The 20,814-nt window shown below is 43.2% G+C and overlaps 1 protein-coding gene across 2 annotated transcripts in view; it reads left to right on the forward strand.

Moving 5' to 3' along the window:
* Nucleotides 1-20,814, forward strand: part of L3MBTL4 (L3MBTL histone methyl-lysine binding protein 4) — a 300,018-nt gene that overhangs the window by 217,542 nt on the left and 61,662 nt on the right. For both annotated transcript variants that reach the window (XM_027088566.1, XM_027088565.1), the window contains exon 14: nucleotides 104-174. In XM_027088566.1, coding sequence (XP_026944367.1) covers nucleotides 104-174 — 71 coding nt within the window. The remainder of the gene's footprint in view (nucleotides 1-103; nucleotides 175-20,814) is intronic.

Genomic DNA, 20,814 nt, shown 5'->3' on the forward strand with positions numbered 1-20,814 from the left:
TCTTGTTTACCCTGTGGTTTCTGTTTAAATTGGTGCTGCTGTCATGATTTATTCCTACCTCACAGGATAATGAATCCAGGTTTTATTTCTGTTCTTTGCCCAGACTTGTACAGCAGGCAAAGTGTTTGAAAATCAAAGGAAAAGAAGATATTGACTTGGATATTCTCTTCAGAGGTAAAAACAAAAACACTAGCAAAAACGCAGACTCTGCTTTTTTGTTGGGAAGAATGTCTTGTTTGTGTGTTTGGTTGGTGTTATCATTCCAGGAAGGAATGGGGGAAAGAACCTGCCAGGGGCCCAGACACTTGTGCTCTCCTCTCATCCCAACCCTACTTCACTGCTCTGACCTTCATTTCCTCACTTTTAAAGTGAAAGACTCTATAATCTGCTCTGTGGTCCTCACTGATGACGAGACAAATCTAAACCTGTAGAAATAACACGTCTCAGTGGTGGAATCTCTCTCTGCCATCTGCACAGGGCGTAGAGGGAAACCAGAAGTGTCTCCTTGCAGTCTTATAAGTTGGGGGGACTGCAGAATGTACTTCGTTAGCAAGACAGGCAAGGAGGTTATGGCAAACTTGAAGTGTTAAAAGCTAAGGGATTATTAGAGTATAGGGGAAAGAATTGCATGTTTTCACTTAATTATGTTTCTTTGCAATTAAGGCTCAATATACGCAGAATGTCATGTATAATTTTGAGGTTATACTCTAGCAAGCTAAGGGATAAATTTCCTCTTGGGTGTTAATTTGGTGCAATCATTTTTATTGGGTCAGATAAAAATGTTGGTAAGTTGTAGTTTTGTGTCTTCAGCAGTGTAGTTCTACATGTTTGTATCTTCCAGAACATGGTAGGAGATCTGTTTATCTTCTAGAGGAAAAGAAAATGAGTGAGTTTTCTCCTGATTTGGCTAAAAGTTCAAGTTAGTACAATTTCATGTACTTCATCTCCAAAACAATTATCCATTCGACTTGTCTTAAGAGAAAAGGAGTGTACTTTACAGTCATTGAACAAGAGGGCTGTGACTTCTTTTTTTTTTTAATTGAAGTATAGTTGCTGTACAATATTGTATAAGTTACCAGGGTACAATATGGTGATTCACAATTTTTAAAGGTTACACTCCATTTATAGTCATTATAAAATATTGACTATATTTCCCGTGTTGTACAATATATACTTGCAGCTTATTTTATATCTAATAGTTTGTACCTCTTACTCCGCATCCCTATATTGCCTCTCCCCCTACTGGTAACCACTAGCTTGTTCTCTGTATCTGTGAGTCTGCTTCTTTTTTGTTATATTCACTAGTTTGTTGTATTTTTTAGATTCCACATATAAGTGATATCATACGACATTTGTCTTTCTCTCTCTGACTTATTTCACTTAGCATAATGCCTTCCAAGTCCATCCATGTTGCTGCAAATGGCAAAACTGTTCTTTTTTATGGTTGAGTAGTATTCCATTGTGTATATACACATCTTCTTTATCCATTCATCTGTTGATGGACACTTAGGTTGCTTCCATATCTTGGCTATAGTCAGTAATGCTGCCGTGAACATTGGGGTGCATGTATCTTTTTGAATTAGCGTTTTTATTTTTTTCTAATATATACTGAGGTGTGGAATTACTGGGTCATATGGTAGTTCTATTTTTAGTTTTTTGAGACCCCTCCATACTGTTTTCCACAGTGGCTGCACCAATTTACATTCCCACCACCAGTGTAGGAGGGTCCACAAGGGCTGTGGGTTCTGTGGGCTGATCTCAGGCAGGGCCGAGCTCCTCTCGTAACTGGAAGAACACTTGATTGTATCTCATCCACGAAGCGGGGAGGAATCTTTTCCTCAGAAAAGGGAGGGAAGTTAAGTTACTCTGTTTGGACTGTGCATCTATATGTGTCCCCCTAGCCAGAAGAGTTTCTACACAATATAACCAGATAGGAACATCTCTTTAAATAAAATGAAATAAATAACTGATATTTTGGAAGCTGCTCCATACAAATGTTCTCATCCATTTTACCAGCCTTCGTTCTGTACACAACATGCTTGGAGCTGCATGAAGAGCCCTAAAAAAGTGTCAGTGTCTCAATTCATATTTTGACACTTTTGAAAGTATCTCCACAGAGTAATTATGTATACGTTCCTGTTAAAACAAATACGCCGTCAGTTCAGTAGTTCACATAGTAAAATACTAATGAGGATCATTCTTATAAAGACAGAAAAGATCCCTAGCAAAGTGCAACTGCATAATGTGAAAGATGCAATCCACCTTGTTTGGTAGTAAGCACCTGTGCTTTTCTGTGTAGTTTGTAAGACGTTCATAGCCACACGTGTTTATTTATTGGTGCATTTACCGTGCTTCTCAATTTAAACATCTGATTTCCTCCCAGAGAAGGTCTGTGTTCACAGACCCGGGACATTAATGACGGGGAGCCCCCGCCTGGTGCAGAGTGTGTGCTGCCGGGGCCGCTGTGCTTCTTGTTGAGAAGATGCCTCAGGGGTCCATCCGAGCAGGATTTATTTAGCTCTCTGTCTAGCCTTTTGTCACCCAAAGTGGTTCTTCCTCATATTGATCTAACCCTTGTTATTATAATTAAGCTCATTTTCTCTGGTTCTAACCTGGATGAGACAAAATAATGAGAATAAATAATGTTGCTACTGTGACATTAAGTGATTATTTAATATTTCCCTGTTATTTTCTGTAAGCCTATAAATCTGAGTATAATTTCTAAATCCGTTTACCTTTGTTTTTTGTTTCTTTGGTCTGGCCATAGATTTGAATAAACACATTCTTTAATTCATTAGGAATTTTTTTCCTTTTTTTTTTTTTTTAAGGAAAATGAGTTAAAATCTGTTCCTCATTTCTCCCGTGAGGGAAAATAGTATATCTTGGATTTTTAGAGATTGTGTGCACATGTGTACACGAGCACGTGTAGCTTCTCCTCTTCATATCTTTGGCATGTTTTCAGTATTTACTTGGAAACATCTTCATTTTCTAAATCGTTCTATTCACAGTTGATATGCTTGGCAGATATAATGGAAAGTATTTTAAAGGCCATCATTATTTTCCAGCATACTTCTTAAGAGATTCAACATTTTTCCTTTTCCAAAGAATTAGATCAGATGATAGAAACATTTAGTTTATAATGATGTAAATTGGTTGAGGAAAACATGATTGTCTTGAAGGATGTTTGGTAATAAAATTAACAGAAGTAAGTTGGAGTCTGTCTTAACTCATCTGAAGGTTTGCAGGGAAGCTTATTGGGTGTTACACCTGAGAGGTGGCCGGTGGTAATTAGCCTTTGTGCCCTTTGCTAAGTAAATAAGGCACGAGCACAGAGCGACTCCAAACGTGTCCCTTCTCTGGAATGGAATTGGCTTCTGCGCAGTGGCCTGTCAGGTTTTTCCCTCTGCTCTGGACTGTTCCGCTAAGAACTGCGTTTAATCTGCTCCTTTGAAAACAAGTTTGAGTGAGGCTATGAAAGCGCGTTTTCTTGAATCCAAGGGACCTGCTCACCCACGGGATCCGCCCCCCTGCCCCTCAGAGGCCCCTGGACCAGAGCACCCGAACCTCACTACTGGACCACAGGCAGACGTCCTGCAGGGCCACCACGCTGTCCCACCCTAGGGGCAGCTTTGGTCTTGTGGAGTGTTCAGCTGGGAAAAGGAGGGGGGGGGGCGGGTTCCTCACTATTGATTATTTTTGGCCCCAAATGTGTAACTAATGTTCACTTTTTTTAAAACCCCAAAATTTCACAAAGCAAAAAATATGAGATAAACATTGTTACTAAATCCTTCATAGATTTATTTTGGATGCAGCAATTCACCTTGTGGTTTTCTTTACCAGTATAGAATCATAGTGCACTTGGTGATCTTTACACTTGCTGATGCATCATGACTATCTTCCGAAGCCAGTGCATATACATCTGCTAGGTTCTTTTTTTTTTTTTCCTTGGACATCTTTTCATCTCACTTGGTACTCTACTCAGATTTACAAAACTCACTGGTTTTTTACACACACATTAAAAGCCTTCTGGGCAGCCTCTGTGCTTCTGTTTACCAGGAATTTTTAATTAACAGGATTAGGCTGCAAGTCTGTGCAAAGGGCTGGAGTTAGTGCTACCAGTTGTGTAGTAATCACAGAAGTTGTTGTTTCTGTGCATGCTTTAAAGATTTTTAACCACCACTGAATGAATAAATTGTTGCTGCTCACCGGGGAGCATGCATGGGAGTTGCCTGTGAGAGAAGGAGTTTATTGGCAAGTTGGTCCCTGTATCTGCTCCGGGTTTTTGGTTTGGGACTTTGTGGTTTGTTTGCTTGTTTTTCCTTGAGACTCATGTTTGAAATTAGTGTTTGTCTGTCCAAGGTATCTGTCTTACTCTGTGTGGTGTGACTCCTCAGACAGGCACTGACCCCAGTAGCAGTTCCGCAGGTGATGATTGCCCAGCTCTTGGAAGTGCCCCAACAATGAATCTCATGCTCACTACATGATTCCTTCAGCAGGTTAGAGTGTATCGCTAATATAGCCTTGAAATTTGGTGAAAACATATTCTGCCATTTTTAGTTTATGTGGTAAGGGATACATAGAAAATGATCAGTGATCACACTGTGTACATGACCTACTTATACTATGAGCTATATGCATACTGAATTTTAAGGGCCTTCTTGGGGTTCATGCCCTAAGGACTTGCTGTCACAGGGAACTGAAGACAGAAATGACTCCGTAAAGCCTTCTTACTGACATTGTCCATGGGAATGATCACAGTGAAAAAGCAGACTGTTGGCTTCAGCTCTGACATGTAAAGAGTTTGTAAGTTATCACTTCCAACTTCACAACAAGAAAAAAGCTGAACAAACTGAATATCACCTACTCTTCTTAGATCCGTCAGAGAATTGAGGTCCTGCCCTCAAGGGAAACTACTTTACCAGTGGCTTTTAGGTCCGTGAGGAAAGGAAATTAGACAACTCCAATCCCATCTAGCCATATGTCTCACATCAGAGAAGGAAACAAAAGCCAAGAAACGCTTTTAAAAGCCACAGTACAGGTACTCAAGCCCATTAAAAAAGTGGTTTTAATCATAAGACTCTAGAATACTTCCCCCCACAAACCTTGACATTAATAGGGCTTCATTATAATAACTTTATATTACAACAGAGAACTGTAAGACACAGACTCTGTTTAAGAAGGAGTTTTTGTGGAAACCCAAAGACAACAGGGGATGGAAAAAGGACGCCAGAAGAAATTGAAGCCTCTGACACCTATAGGTAAATCAAACACAGCCTAATTCCCAGCTGTATTAACATAAAATCTCACACCAGAGCTCTTTTACCTAAGTTCCTATTATCTGATACATCATTGCCTGGCTTTCAACCAAAAATTACAAAGCATGCTAAGAGGCAAAACAAAACAGAAAACACACAGACTAAAGAGATAAAGCAAGCATCAGAACCAGTCTCAGAAACGGCAGATAGTTTGGAATAATCAGACTGGAATCTATGATGTAGTTATATAATTATGTAACTGTGATATGTATGGTAAGAACTGTGCAAGAATAGCTGGGTACTGTAAGCAGAGAATGGGAACTCTAAAGAAGAATCAGCAGGAAATGCTAGAAAGCAAAAATACTGTAGGAGAAATGAAGAGTGGCTTTGATAGGCTCATCAGCAGATGTGATAAGACCAAAGAAAGGATCAGCAAGCTTGAAAACAGGTCAGTAGAACTTCTCAAACTGAAAAGCAAAGAGAAAAGGAATTAGAAAGATGCTTCAGAATATCCAAGAACTGTGAGGCAATTGCAAAGGGTGTAGAATATATGTAATGGGAATACCAGAATAAAGATAAAAAGGAGCAGAAGAAGTATTTGACGTAATGATGGCTGAGAATTTTCCAAAATTAGTGACAGACACCAAAGCACAGATCCAGGAAGCACAAAAAACACTAAGTAGGAAAAATACCCCAAATTCTACACCTAGTATATCATATTCAAACTATGAATAAAGTCAAAGACAGAAAAGATCTTGAAAGAAGGCAAAGAAAAAAACACCCTACCTATAGAGGAGCAATGATAAGAATTACATTGGACTTTCTTCAGAAACCATCCAAGCAAAAAGAGAGTGGAGTGAAACATTAAGTATTGAAGGAAAACACTGCAGCCAACAATCCTGTTCACCACAAAATTATCCTTCAAAAGTGAAGGAGGAATGAAGACTTTCTCAGAAAGACCAAAACTGAGGGAATTTGTCGTCAGTAGACCTGCCTTGCGAGAAATGTTAGAAGAAGTTCTTTGGAGAGAAAGTAAATTATGTAGGTCGGAAACTCAGACCTATATAAAGAAAGAGCATTAGAGAAGGAACAAAGTGGAAGTAAGATAAAATCTCCTGTTTTTCATATTCTTAATTGCTCTAGTAGATGACAGTTTGTTCAAGTGCTTTTCAAAATAATAACAACAATGTATTGGACGATTACAGCTTATGGATAGGTGAAATGGATGACAGCAATATTATAGGGATGGGAGGGAAGATTTGGGAATACTCTGTCACAAGGTGCTTGTTGCTGCTCATGAAGCATTATATATGGTGTTATTGGAAAGAGGATTGAAGAAGTTGTAAATACATATGGCAAACTCCAGTGCAACCACCATAAAAATGTAAAAGGAATTATAACTGATATGCTAAGGAGGAGAGAAAATCAAATCATAAAAAATGCTCAGTTAGAATCAGAGAAAGGAGAAAAAGAGGGAGAAGACAAAAAAGAAGGAATAAATTTAACAAATTCAAAATGGAATAAACTGAAAATGGGTCAGAGACCTATACATAAAACACAGAAGACAACGTAGGAGAAAATCTAGATGACCTTGTGTTTTAAATGAATTTTTAAATGCAACACCAAAAGCATGACCCATGAAAGAGAAACTTGATAAGTTGGACTGTATTAAAACTAAAATCGGGACTTCCCTGGTCGTGCAGTAGTTAAGAATACACCTGCCAGTGCAGGGAACACGGGTTGGAGCCCTGGTCTGGGAAGATCCCACATGCTGCGGAGCAACTAAGCCTGTGTGCCACAACTACTGAGCATGCGCTCTAGAACCTGTGACCCACAGCTACTGAGCCCGTGAGCCACAACTACTGAGCCCATGTACCACAACTACCGAAGCCCACGCACCTAGAGCTTGTGCTCCACAACAAGAGAAGCCACCGCAATGAGACGCCTGCACACCACAATGAAGAGTAGCCCCCGCTCACCGCAACTAGAGAAAGCCCGTGCACGGCAATGAAGACCCAATACAGCCAAAAATAAATAAATAAAATAATTAAATTTATTTTTTAAAAAAAGCTAAATAAAATCTTTTCTGTGAAAGATAACTATTAAGCAAATGAAAAGACAAGCCACAGACTGAGAGAAAATATTTGCAAAACACTTATCTGATATGAGACTTGGGTCCAAAATATACAAGGAACTGTTAAAATTCAACAACAAGAAAACAACCCAATTTTTAAAGAGCAAAGATCTGAACAGACACCTCGGAAGACATGTGGCAAATAAGCTTATGAAGAAAGTCTCAACATCATATTTATGAGGGAAGTGCAAACTGAAACAACAGTGTGACACCACTACACACCTATTAGAATGGCTAAAATCCAAAAACACTGGCGAGGATGTGGAGCAACAGGAACTCTTATTCGTTGCTGGTGGGAATGCAAATGGTTGGGCCACTTTGGAAGAGTCTGGCCGTTTCTTACAAAGCTAACCACAGTCTGACCAAATGATCCAGCAATTCTGCTTCTAGGTATTTACCCAAAATAGTTCTGTTTTGTTTTGTTTTTTTCTTTTGTTGCGGTACGCAAGCCTCTCACTGTTGTGGCCTCTCCCATTGCAGAGCACAGGCTCCGGATGTGCAGACCCAGCGGCCATGGCTCACGGGCCCAGCTGCTCCGCAGCATGTGGGATCTTCCCGGACCGGGGCACGAACCCGTGTCCTCTACATCGGCAGGCGGACTCTCAACCACTGCGCCACCAGGGAAGCCCTACCCAAAATAGTTTAAAACTTATGTCCACACAAATGTTTATAGAAGCTTTATTCATAATTGCTAAAAATTGGAAACAACCAAGACATCTTTCAATAGATTACTGGATAAACAAACTACAGTACATCCATACAATGGAATATTATTCAACGATAAAAAGAAATGAGCTCCAAAAAGACATGGAGGAACCTTAGCTGCATTTTACTCAGTGAAAGAAGCCAGTCTGAAAGGGCTACATACTGGATGATTCCAAGTATATGCTGTTCTATAAAAGGCAGAACTATAGAAAAAGCAAAAAAGATCAGTGGTTGTTAGGAGTTTGGGCTTGGGGAACGCAAGGAGGGGTGGCTAAATGGAGCCTGGGATTTTTAGGGACGTAAAACTATTCTGTATGAAACTTATTCATCATAATGATAGATGCACAGCATTATGCATTAGTCACAACCCCTAAAACTCTGTTACACAAAGCTGAATTCTAATGTAAACTGTAGAGTCCAGTTTATAATACTAATGAATCAATATTGGTATATCAACTGTAAGAAATGTACCCCACTGATGTAAGATATTAACAATAGGGGAAACTGTTGGGGAGATTAGGGGCTAGGTGGGTGTATGGGAACCCTCTGTACTATCTGCTCAATGTTTCTGTAAATCTAAAACTGCCCTAAAAAGAAAGCATTCATTTTTTTTTTAAAAAAAGCTGATTGTAAGTACTTATTATCTTCGTAATGACACTAATATTTGGTGCAGTAATGTGATCCACATGGTGGGATGGGACAAACTGGAGTTCTTGGGAAGAAGAGAATTATTTGCACTGGGTTAAAAGACGATTCTAAGGGCAGAAGTTTCGTACCCACAGTTAACTCGAGGAGGATATTCTGACAAGTGAAAGGAAGCTGGTGGCCTTGTAAGAGCACATAATGAATATTCTCAACTTTAGTCTAGAAAAATTTCAACAGCTATCTTAGCATCTGTAGTGCTATAAGGCAACATAGCATCGCATCTGTAGTGCTGTAAGACAGCATAGCATCTGTAGTGCTGTAAGACAGCATAAACGATGCCCTGGTTCTTACGGAGAGTAGGTACCGCACCTCCTCTTGATCAGACCCTCCTGCAGGCACTCTGCTGCTTTCTTCAGGTGTCAGTCAAAATATTATAAGAGCTTCCAAGACAGAATGGAATGTAACAGGTTTCTCATTAAAAAGGAGAGTTATCCGCTTTACATTGCTTAAAATGACAAATAACAGAGAACTGCATCCCGAGTTAGAGGCCAGCTGAAATTAGGAGTGTTGGGATAGAGATTTAGAGGTGCTGGGATTTGAGTAATTAATTTGTTTCCCTGCCAGATGCTCTGAAACACATACACTCGCAGGCCTGCCGGAAGCCGTCTTGGTACAGCCGGTACCAAGGCTCAGAGCAGGAGGAAAATTCTTGGAACTGAGCATGGGGTCTGGGCGCCTCTAGCCTCCTTTCAGGGATATCATGAGCTTTTTTTTTTTAGTTTGATTTTTAATATATTCTATATTACCGTTCCTAAAATTCCCTTCATCCTTATTTTCAGAGAAAACTCTTTTGCTGTCACATTCCAGAAAAAACATGAAAATGAGAAAGCCAGTTTTCTTGCTGGAATCAAGGCATAGTTTATAGTTTATGGATTTTGAAGAATTATAAGCCTTATTGACAAAATATTTAGAAAACTCAAACGTGGAAAAAGTTACAGCGCAAGAGTCAAAATGTCTAGTACAAATAAATCTGCTTTAATAAGTAGTTACTTATTTTTAGTCTTGAGGCTTGAGGGGCTGACAACTCTGGAAACCAAATCCCACGACACCACTTCTGGTGCCGTGTGGGCAGCCACGCTGTAAGCTTCCTCAGAGGAGTCCAGAAATAACCCTCCGGCACTGGAATCTGCCTCTGACACCTCCTCTGCTGGCTCTGCTTATATTAGAATGCAGCTTCACCTGTCCAAGTTGCCCGCCTGCAGGCACAGTGTCCTGGGACAGTGATCGGACACAAGTCACTAAGCTGAGGGCCCTCCGCTTCCTCACTGTCCAGAGCAGACACCCCAGAGACAAGCAGGGAAGCAGAGGTTTTTCCTGGCCCGGAATTACAGCTTCGTGTTCCAGCCCTGCACAGCACTCCTTCTCCTGGGCCAGCACAGGAGCCCTAGATTCTTAGATGCTCCGCCCATCCTCCCAGGCCGGATGATAGGGAATTCTAATGACATCATCTTCTTCCCAGTGTCAGATCTCAGGGGTGTGGACACCTCCCTTCTCAGAGTCTGTGCACATGTGAGAACTGTGTGGGTGTCTGTGGGGAGTGGACACCCCCACAGCTGACCGTTTCTCTCCTTTATTCATCTCTCGGCCCCGGGTGCTGCCAGGCTGGTCTTCCTTGTCTGTAAGTCCAGTGCTAAAGGGAAGTGCCCCCAGATTACAGTGAAGCACCTTTACCTCTCAAGCATTTCCAGGATCAAACACAGAAAGCCTCCGTGTCTCTCCGTCAGGTGGACGGTGTGACACACATTTCTGCCTTCATGAGAGGTCCAAAAACTTGAAAAAAAACTGCCCAAGTGCACAGTCTCCTTGGAGAGCATGCACCTGTTTTATGAGAAAACGTTTTGTAAACTTGAGATTTAAACCCCATAAGGATAGTCAATGAAGAAGAGCTCAGGTCTTGTTCTAAAGGGTACGCAGAGAGGTTAGACAGGAGAGAAGGTTCGAGATGCCGGAGCAGCTGAGGGAATGAGACAGTGGAGTTCCTTTTCTTAAAAGGCCTTTAGCCAAACATTGTCCTGGGTTTCTCTACCCAGACAGCACTGCTATTGTGACATTCCATTATTGCAGAGAGAGAGGACTTCAGATAGCAACGCCAAGCACCGTATGTCTAGATAGAGAATCACAATTTGATGTCTTGAATGTACGTAAATGATTCTAAGCTATATCATCAGACAGTCATCATGTTAGATTTCTGAGCTGAGATTCTTCAGACCTAAAAATCATCACTGCCAAGTAGAAGACGAGCGTTGTTGCTGACCACAGTACCCTTGGGTTGTTTTTGTAAAAGTCATGCTGATGGTACAAGAAAACTTAATCTTTTTGTAAGTTAAAGGGGTGTGGCTGTTGAAGTGAGTAATTCTGCATAAGTAAGGGTAAAAAATACTTCAGTACCATAGGAAAATATACCTGAAATATGCTTAGTGTGTCAATTAGGTATTTGGTTGAGTCACTCTGAGTGCGTTGCATCTCTTCTTGTTGCCATAGTTACTGTTGCCTTGTGAGGGTACATCGCATATCATTTATGTCATAGACTTCATTAGCAAAGACAGCAGTTTCTTGTTACTTACATGGTTCTCCCTCCTTCACTGTTTTCTTGCTTTTCTTCATTGATTTGTTTTCCTTTTTGAATTAATTTTAGATGATGCCATTTTCCTTCGAATTTTGACTGCCTTTAATGGTTTTGATGTGTAGAAAATCAGACTATAAAATAATCATAAAATAAATAATAAAATAACAAGTATTTAAGGAAACTAGAACCTAAACTAAAAAAAATAAAAAAAGATAAGATTCCTGAGTTATTCTAGGTGTAGTTACTCTGATGACTTTTTTTCTTTTATTTGCCTTTAGAAAGATGAGGCTTTAAAAAAAATGCTCTTCCCCAGTGGTGGTGGATTTTTATTAACATACTTTGCCTAGTTTTTATTCTATAACTTTGAAAAGACACTCTTTTTTAAAACATTTCTTAGCAGTAGCATCAAATAATAGCTGTTTCCTTCATATGCTGGCTATTATGGTAATGGTGATAATAACGTATTCATCCAGCACTTCCCAAGTTATAAAGCAGATTCGTGTTCCTTTTCCCTCTAAAAGACCCTCTAATAGGTCACCGTTTCCTGCTGAGGTGATGGAGAGCAGGCTGAGTAGCCTGTCCAGGGTCACACGCTGCTGAAGGACAGAGGCAGAGCGTAGATCTTCCTGGAAGTTCCAAAGCTCTTGCCCTGCAGCAGGCTGTCCTCATGACTGTGGCTTAGCGGAGGGTCCTGGCAGGAGGGTGGGGGGACCTGACTTTGAGCCCAGCCACCAACTTGCTGCCCAATGAGCTAATAAGACTTTGAGACCGTGAGCCTTCGTTTCCTGGCCTGTCAGGTGGAGACCGTTTCTCTACTCAGAGCGGTAGGTGAGTGGATCAAAAGAGGGAATTAACATGAAAGGGCATTAAAAACAAAGCACTGTATTTTTGAAGGTATGACCAGTACTCAAACATTTCTTTCTAAATTCATCAGAGTGGATTCAGAACTCCTTAGATTGATGCTCTCAACTGGGCCCCAGTCGTAGGTGTGCCCTAGACACCGTGTGACTTTGCTTCCTCTCTGACCATTGCTAAATTCTCCTTTAAACACAAAAGCAGACTTCTTCTGCAAAAACTTTGGGGATTTTACTTTCTGTTGGACAGATTGGCCTTGAAGTCTGCAGTCAAAAGCCGTTTCAGCGTCTCTGACATTCTTATTCTGTTTAATGACAGTCTTTCATTTCATAAGAAGAATGCCTTTCTGCTTGGCCAGAAATTTCTCCTTGGACATGACAGAACTGCTGTCTTACCATTAATGAATTTTAGAGCCCAAATCCTTTTTATTTGAAAGACATGTGGATATATCTACCCAAAGCCTCGCTTTATCACAGGCTAGAGGAATTTCCACTGCTGTCCTAAAACCCGAGGTCTCCTCAACCCTTACTGGTAGTGCACCTTCAGACGAGTGCCTTCTAGCCCCTTGGAGAAGCAGTCACATTCACAGTGGATATTAGTTTATATAAAAAAGAAGAAGTTGCTGCATACAGAGAGGAGGCTGAGAGTAAAGTTTAATCATCCATGTTTCACACAGGTGCCCTGAAATTTCGTGGAAAACCCTTCCCTGAGGGGCTGAGAATCTGGGTCACTAACTGTTTCCTTGGCATCGGGCCCCCTTCCCTGGGACATCTGTCAGAGGATGGGTTGCATTTGACTAAATTGCAGGGGTGGGCGGTGTTTGTTTCTTCATGATGTTTACATCAGAAGATTTTTTTTCACTTCTGGGAACATAGGTGTTGGGGGATAATAAGTTTCAAAGGAATCCTTGTTTGAGTGTTGTTTCGCTGTTTAGCCTCAAAATTAAAAATGCTTTCTGAAAAATCTTTCTAAATCAACCTCCCCACACACACCAAATTCTGCATCTTAAGCACGCTATCGAAGAAACCTTACTTTCAAATATACCTGCTGAAGCGTGGTCTTGGTGGTCATGGCACCTGTACCCAGTGCTCAGCACCTTGGGAGCCCAGTGACTTAAAAGCATTAGGTGTGGGTGACGTGAACAGAATACCAGGTGTCATTAAATCAGGAGAAATCCATCTCAGAACAAATGCCAAAATGTCAGAAATTTTCTTTGAGGGCTCCATTGTACTGAAGGTTAAAACCTCTTTGAACACCTCTAGAGAATTCCTTGGAGAAGCCGCAGGAGGTGAAGTGGGCCCCATCCTGTGTCTTGGGGTAATGAACACGACAGGTGTTCAATGTGAGTTGCCTCTTCAGTAACAGACAGCATGGAAGTCTCTGGTCACATTATCTCACAGATTCCTGAGGCAGAAGGTGTAAGTCCTAGGAAGGAGCTTTGAAAACAAGCAGTTTCTAAACTGTATTTTAGTGCTTTCCAGCAGAGTCTGGGGTAACCCAGAAGTAAACAGATGAAAGCCAAGCTGCCGGAGGGAAAGGCGGCCGAGCCACCCGCCTGGTGCCGCCTTCCTAACCCTGCGGGGCCCTCGAGGTCCTTCCGCAGAAGCGTTTCCCTGGTGCCAGAGTCGTTCCTTTCTCCCGTGGTCATTCAGCACATTCTTTTTTCACGCGCAACATTATCCCAGGCCGGGGGTGGCCGCTGTGGACGAGAGCAAAGCTGGACTTAGTCGTCACGAGCTCCCGGCCCAGCGACAGCCGCTGACAGTCGAGGTCCAGGGAAGAGGGCACCAGAAGTCAGGGAGGGTGTCTCTGAGGAAGTGACAGGGGCCACAGCTGAAGGGGGAGCAGAAGTGAACTGGCCTTCAGGGAAGGGCGGGGCAGAGGGCAGGGGGAGAAGAGGAGGATGCCTGCTGCGTGTTTCCATGAGCTGACGTTTTGGGCACTGTCTGCGCTAAGTCGTGTGTAGGCATTATCGACGTAATAGCCTTCAGCCTATGTTGCGGTACCCTGCCTTGCAGACGAGAGGAAGCCAGGTCCCTGTATCCTTGGCCCTACAGCTAAAGGTGATAGAGCCGGGGCTCGAACCCATCTTACTGCCGAGTCCCCACCCTGGGCCTCCTCCCTGCTCTGCCTCCTAATGTGAGCCCAGCAGGCCTCGTGGAGGCTGCAGACAGTGACGCGTGTGGCGGTCCCCTTGCCAAGATCAGAGCGCGTCAGGGGTCTCAGCCCATGACTTCCCACGCTGAGACGTGCAGTGCTGTAAAGAGGGAGTTTCCAGGGTCCTTGGTGGGAAAGATGCTGGGACTCAGAATGGGGCAAACCCACCAGAGCCCTGGGAGCCTCTGTTCCTGAGGCAGGGGAACAACGTGGGAAATGAGGCGTGCGTTTGCCAGCCCCCCGTCAGAGCATCAGCAGGAGAGCGACGTGTGGAGGGCAGAGCTTAACTGACCCGGTCAGTTAGGCTTTGCACCACCATTCGCATGACTTGAGCGGTCTTGCAGTCCCTTCTCGAATAATACTGAGTTTATCTGCCCTGAACACATGTTGTTGATGTGCCCACGAGACCGTGAACTTCTCACAGGCCGGGAACCTGCTTGTTTTTGTGTCCTGTGGACCTGGCCTCGTGCCAGTCCTGCAGCGGACACTCAGTACTGAATGCATTTTGTCGCATTTCTGGAACTAATTCTCTTGCCCCTCTCTCTATATTTATCGCCTTATCGAATTTATATTTCAGCTACGCAAGCAGTTGTTTTACAAATACACATAATTAGATTATGAATTGTCTTAACTCTCTCAGCATGGTATATTTTAAAGAGCTAACACTTGCTGGAAATAGATAAGAAATCTCCTTACAACATTTGAAAATAGGAAGACATCATTCACAAGGGCGATGATGATCACACATTCAGAAATTGGTCTTGTTCTTCCAAATACCGAACTTGTTGTGGGGACTGTAGATTGACAGAACTTTCTATTGGGATTCCGTGAGCTGTAGATGGTTTCTGCCAGCCGTCCCGTGTGCGCTGTAGGGTGGGATCATGCCATTCTATTTGCATCGTCCAATTTCTGGCCATCGCGGTACGTTTTCCAGTGTGTTGACTTGTTCTTTTTTTTTTTTTTTTTTTCTTTGCGGTACGCGGGCCTCTCTCTGTTGTGGCCTCTCCCGTTGCGGAGCACAGGCTCCGGACGCGCAGGCCCAGCGACCATGGCTCACGGGCCAAGCCGCTCCACGGCACGGGGGATCCTCCCGGACCGGGGCACGAACCCGTGTCCCCTGCATCGGCCGGCGGACTCTCAACCACTGTGCCACCAGGGAAGCCCTGTTGACTTGTTCTTTAAAAACTGTCAGAATTCTTTATGCCCATTAGCCTGCTGAATCTTGAAAGAGAAAAAGTTCTTCACTATTGGCAAAGTACAGAAGAGTCAGGGTATTTGCAAAGCTTGAAGGGAGATTCTCTCTTTTACCTCAGAAGGTTAGATGGGGAAAAAAAATGCATGTGAGTTTTGGAACTCACTGTCCTTTCAGCTGCAAAGATCAAACAAGGATATTTGACCTTTTTTTTTTTTTTTTTGCCGTTTGCTTAAATGTCTGGAAACTGATGCTTATTAGTCCACAAGAAGCAGAGAAAGTACAGTACGTCCTAGTGTCCATTGTGACCAGCATCTGGCAGGGAGTAGGCATTGATTCATAGTTATTGTAATCCAATATATTGATTAATTGAAAGTCAGCTATGTGCCAGCTCCCTGCCATATTCTGAAAATTGCAATTAATTTGATACTGAAAATATGCCAAAGATATTATTGCTTTATGATTCAGAAGGCATTCCAGAGACTTCCTAAACTCCTGAGCCATTGTTTTAACGTAACTTTAAATTGTATTGTGATGTGATAATGCCGGTTAATAGGAATTCTCGATCGATAATGTGCTCTCATTATCAACCTATATCCATAATTTTTAAACCAAAACATCAAAGAAAACAATGTTTATGAAATTGACTTAAAGGCAGTTTTTTAGTATGCCTTTGGAACTACCCCCAATTGCTTTTCAGACAACTCCGAGCTACACTTTTTATAATTGAACAACGGTGTCGGTACAGAAAAGCCTCGAAGGAGACCCATCTGTAATCGCACAGAGCTAGCAGCCAGGCACGCCCCATCGTATTTAATGGGACAGAGAAGCTCACTGATGGAAAACATTGCAGGACCCCTCAGATGCCTCTGTGGTATCTGCTCCTGCAGCCACAGCTGCCCCTCTCAACCATCCCTACGATGAACACATCCTGCAAAGCCAGGAAATTTTAATATAATACAGTGAAAGCCATTGCTGAAAAATCAGGTGCTTATGAAAAATCAGGTGTTTATGGTGCCGGGGTCTCTCATATAGCACGGCACCCTTAGGACACCTTTCATCAGCACGGCTCCCTTGTCCTTCAGAGTCCTAGCAAAATATGGGATGGTGAGCTGCTCCCCAGGACGAGGGTTAACGTCTCCATCAAAGTTACAGAGTGAATTCAGTCCACACCTGAAATTTTCAAGAAATGGCTGAATTCACCCACTGAGTCTGCCCTACCAAGGAGACGCACCAGGATTTCTACCCAGGTCTGGAAAGAAGACATGAACGCAGACTGTGATGTTCTCGAAGGCATCTCATTGCCCCAGAGCCCGCAAGACTTCAATCAGAATCTTTCCACACTGGCAGCCTAGCAGATTAGACCTGCTCTGTATGTCCTGTTGACTTGTATATGGTGAAGCCACAGCGAGATTAAGAGTGCAGGGAGCGTCACCAAGGACATTCTGTGAAGGACTCCTCTGCCACGTCGCAGGCTGAGAGTCCCCAGACCAACATCAAGGACCCTCACGGCCAAACCGAGACCCTCAAAGCAACGGCCACCACTGCCTTTCACGTCCCCTTCCCCCAGAGACCAGAGGCAGGAGGAAAACAAATATCACAGCCTGGAAGGGGACTAACTAACTTACCAACTGTGTTGACATCACAAGTCCATGCTTCTTTAATAGGTAGCATATTGAGAAAACGTCTGATAATTTAAGAGCACGTCAATAAGAGTTCTGCAACAAAATTTGCTATAAAAAATCTTTCGCCATTATGAGCATGTCACTTACTGGGAGAAAAAGATCTTTCCCTATACTGTCTCTCCCTCTCTCCAGAGCTCATTTCAGACCCATGTTATTGCCCTAAGAGGAAAAAAAAAAAAAACACTCCATTAAAAACCAGAAGTTGTACCCTTCACAGCAGCAGCCCTCAGAGCCTCTGGGGGACGACGTGGCTGTTAGTCAAACAGCGCGTCAGAGGGCTCTTTGCTCACTGGAGTCAGGTCGTATTTGCATTTTGGAAAATGTTAGGCATTGATTTTGTAGAGTTGTTTAAAATTAGATACTTTAGGAATTAATGTGCACAGGTGTTAGTAATGAAGAGTATCACCATTTATAAAAATTGCAGAACTTTGCTCTTAAATTGTAAGAACTGCACAGTGACAATATTAATATTTTCATCATTTTGGAGACTACAAGCTTAATTACCTTTCAGAATAGTAAGACTAAGCGGTTTTCATACAATTTCTACCTAAAGGAGGAAAAGGCTAGGACTAGAATAGCAGGATTTTATATGGTCCTAAAGAATTTCCCTGACATACTTTGGGAAAGTATTGGGGAAAATAGGGTTTGGCAAGAAGTTAGATTATGCAAAGTTCTTTATCTAGAGGAAAAGCATACAGAGAATTAACTTTGAGCCCATCTTTTGACCTCCAAATAGATTGTCACTTTTTGTAGCATTTATTGAATAAAGTCTTAATGATTTTTTAACAGTTTGGTCCCTTAATAATTATTGTACCAAGCTGAGTAGCAGGAGTGTTGTGGATAATGATTTCTTGTACCGAAAATACTGCATTTACTGCCTTCCCGAACTCACACCTGTGTTTTTCAACAGCATTTTGCTAGCTCACATCTTGACTGGTAAAAAAAAAAAATTAACAAGTACAGAACATGCTGGAATTGCATAGGTGCAATTCCAAATTGGGCTTATTGTGCAGAATTACTTTTCTGAAAACACTTTAATAACACATGTCAAAAAGTTCCTATTGTTGCTTTCGCTCTCTCCTTCTCCAAGAAACCATCAGAGTCATGGAGAGGAAGGCTTCAAGCTGGCTGAGCTGCAGGCGTGGCCGCTCTTACACTGTAAGAAGAGCTCTTGAATTTACCAGAGAGCTGTGGGCACCCCCAGGGGCCCTGGGAGCTTATTAGGACCCTTATCAGGTCTTCTGGGGAGATGTAAGTTCAACTCCCAAGCAAATCTACTGTCAAGACTCAAACTGAAAAAAACAAAATTTAGGTAACTGGAAGCAAAGCCAGTTCTATGATTCTGGGGGCAAAAGTGACTCATCTGTTGAACCACTTAAGGACCGGAAGAAGCCCGGGCAAAGGCGAGGGCTGCTCACCGTGCGCCGGGCGCCAGCGCGCGCTTCTCCCACTCCTTCCCCACAGCCCTCCAAGTTCCATTGTATTTTCTTCTTCTTTTTTTAACTATGGAGAAACTGCAGTGCACAGAGTGTGAATAACCTCCCCGGGGCACACAGCCAGTAAACGGCTGGCTGCCACCCGCACCGATACTTGCGGAGAGGTGATGAGTAGTTCGGCAGCAGCGGCTGGGGTCTCCAACCTGCGTTAAATCTGCATGGGAAGCCCCTTCTTAAAGCCACTTTGAGACAAAATGAGAGATGGATTGGCCAGCACCCCGCGGTCATTTGTGGTCATGGCATGAACACAGACGCCGTTGAAGAATGTATTTTCATCAAAGGGCAGTGAATCAGCAGAGTGTTCTCATTCTGCTTCAGAGAACTAGTGCCATATGTCAATATTCATGTTCTTGTACTGCATTTTACAGGGATTTTTCTTCAAGCAGTCACCCGAGCACTTACTTTCCAAACACAAATCAAAATCTTGTGTCCTCCAAGCGTCACCTGAAAACAAAAGTGGTCATCCCTTAGGAAGTTGCTCCTGAGAAAACATTCATATTTAACTTTGATTCAATGAAAGTAAGTTACAAAATAACGAACCTTCTAAAGGATACTTTTGCTCTAAGACCAACCATTCAACAAACATCTCATGGAGCAATTACTACATTTCCAGCACTGTGAGTTTCAAACAGTCAACCAAATTGCAGCTAGATCAGAGGAAAGAAATACAGAGCAAAAAAATTTTTAGTTGAAAAGCTCTAGAAAATTCTGGTCATTGGAAGTGAGATAAAAGGATTCATTGCTTTGTAATTTAACTCAAGAACTTCGATCTCTATTTGCACCGTGGTCAAAAGCACAAGTCCTGGACCCTTCGCTCATTGACTTGCTACTACTTTAACAAGCACTGAGCTGCCCATGCGGGCACCTTGCTAACCCAAACCAGAGACTGCCCTCACCCTCCCTGAACGTTACCTTCCCGCTGGGAAGGCAGATTCATCAAATGACCATGTTTTTAAAATACCAACCTGTACCTGTGGCAAGTGCTATAAAGAAGAATTTATGTGAGGCTGTTAAGAGTCTGTTTGATGTAACTGAGGAAGCAAGCTGAAGTTGCTGAGGACGGGGACATCTGGCTTTAAGGGATGCGGTGAGGGGAGGGAAGAAGGAACATGGCAGGGACGGCGGAGTGTACAAAAGCCTCGCGGACAGCGGGACAGAGAGAGTGTCCGGGACCAAAAGACGGTCAGCGGACTCGAGTGGAGTGAGTGGGCGGTTGTGAGGAGAGCAGACTTGGAGCGGAGCCTGGAGAAGTGGAGCCTGGGCTTCGCTCTGAACACAACGGCGAGGCTTTGGGATGACGGGACCTGGGCAGGGTAGATACAAGTCGGCCAGTTGGAAAACTCCTGAAGTTTCCAGGATGGAGGTGGTGATGGTTCGGAGATGCTTAGCGGTGTGGAAGAGTTGAAGAAAGGAGACATCCTGCTGAGGAGGTGACAGTCAGCAGGCCTTGGATACTGGGGGTGAGAGACAGGGCGCTGAGGACGACTTGGGCCACTGAAGAGGTGGGGATGTCTTTCACTAAAATGAGGGAACTTGAAGAGCACAAACCAGGTTTGGGATTCGAGGACAGTGGGGGCAGGAGTGAGATTGTTAAGTTTTAATATGCGGAGTTTTGCAAGGCCTTTGAGAAGACCAAGGAAGTGTTCTGTAGCAAGGGTACGGATCTAGAGCTCAGAGGTGAAGTTTGGGCTGGAGATTGACCTTTGTAGGTCAATAAAAAGACAGAAATGAGAACATGTGAAGTATCTGCAAGACCTAAAGAATGTCCACAGACTCTAAGCAGAGGGAAGTGGGGAGAGAAGGGGCCGATAGATGGGGAGCAGTTTGGGGAAGGAATGGTTTGACGATGCCCACGAGGTCCAGCTCACCTGTTGGGAGCCGAGTGGTGACAGGAGGGGAGCCAGGCGGGGTGGCTTTGGTCCCCAAGGGCTCGTGGCTGGAGGACGGTCCTGCTCCCCGAGGAGGTGATGCTGGACCCAGGACAGCCGGCCCCGCGGTGCAGGCTGCCTTCGCCGTCTGCAGACCGCGTGTGGGGCAGGCTGCTCAGCCCCAGCCTCAGTTTGC

The sequence above is a fragment of the Aethalodelphis obliquidens genome, unplaced genomic scaffold, assembly GCF_003676395.1.
Source record: "Aethalodelphis obliquidens isolate GAN/ISIS:26980383/991018 unplaced genomic scaffold, ASM367639v1 scaffold63, whole genome shotgun sequence".
Lineage (NCBI taxonomy): Eukaryota > Metazoa > Chordata > Mammalia > Artiodactyla > Delphinidae > Aethalodelphis > Aethalodelphis obliquidens.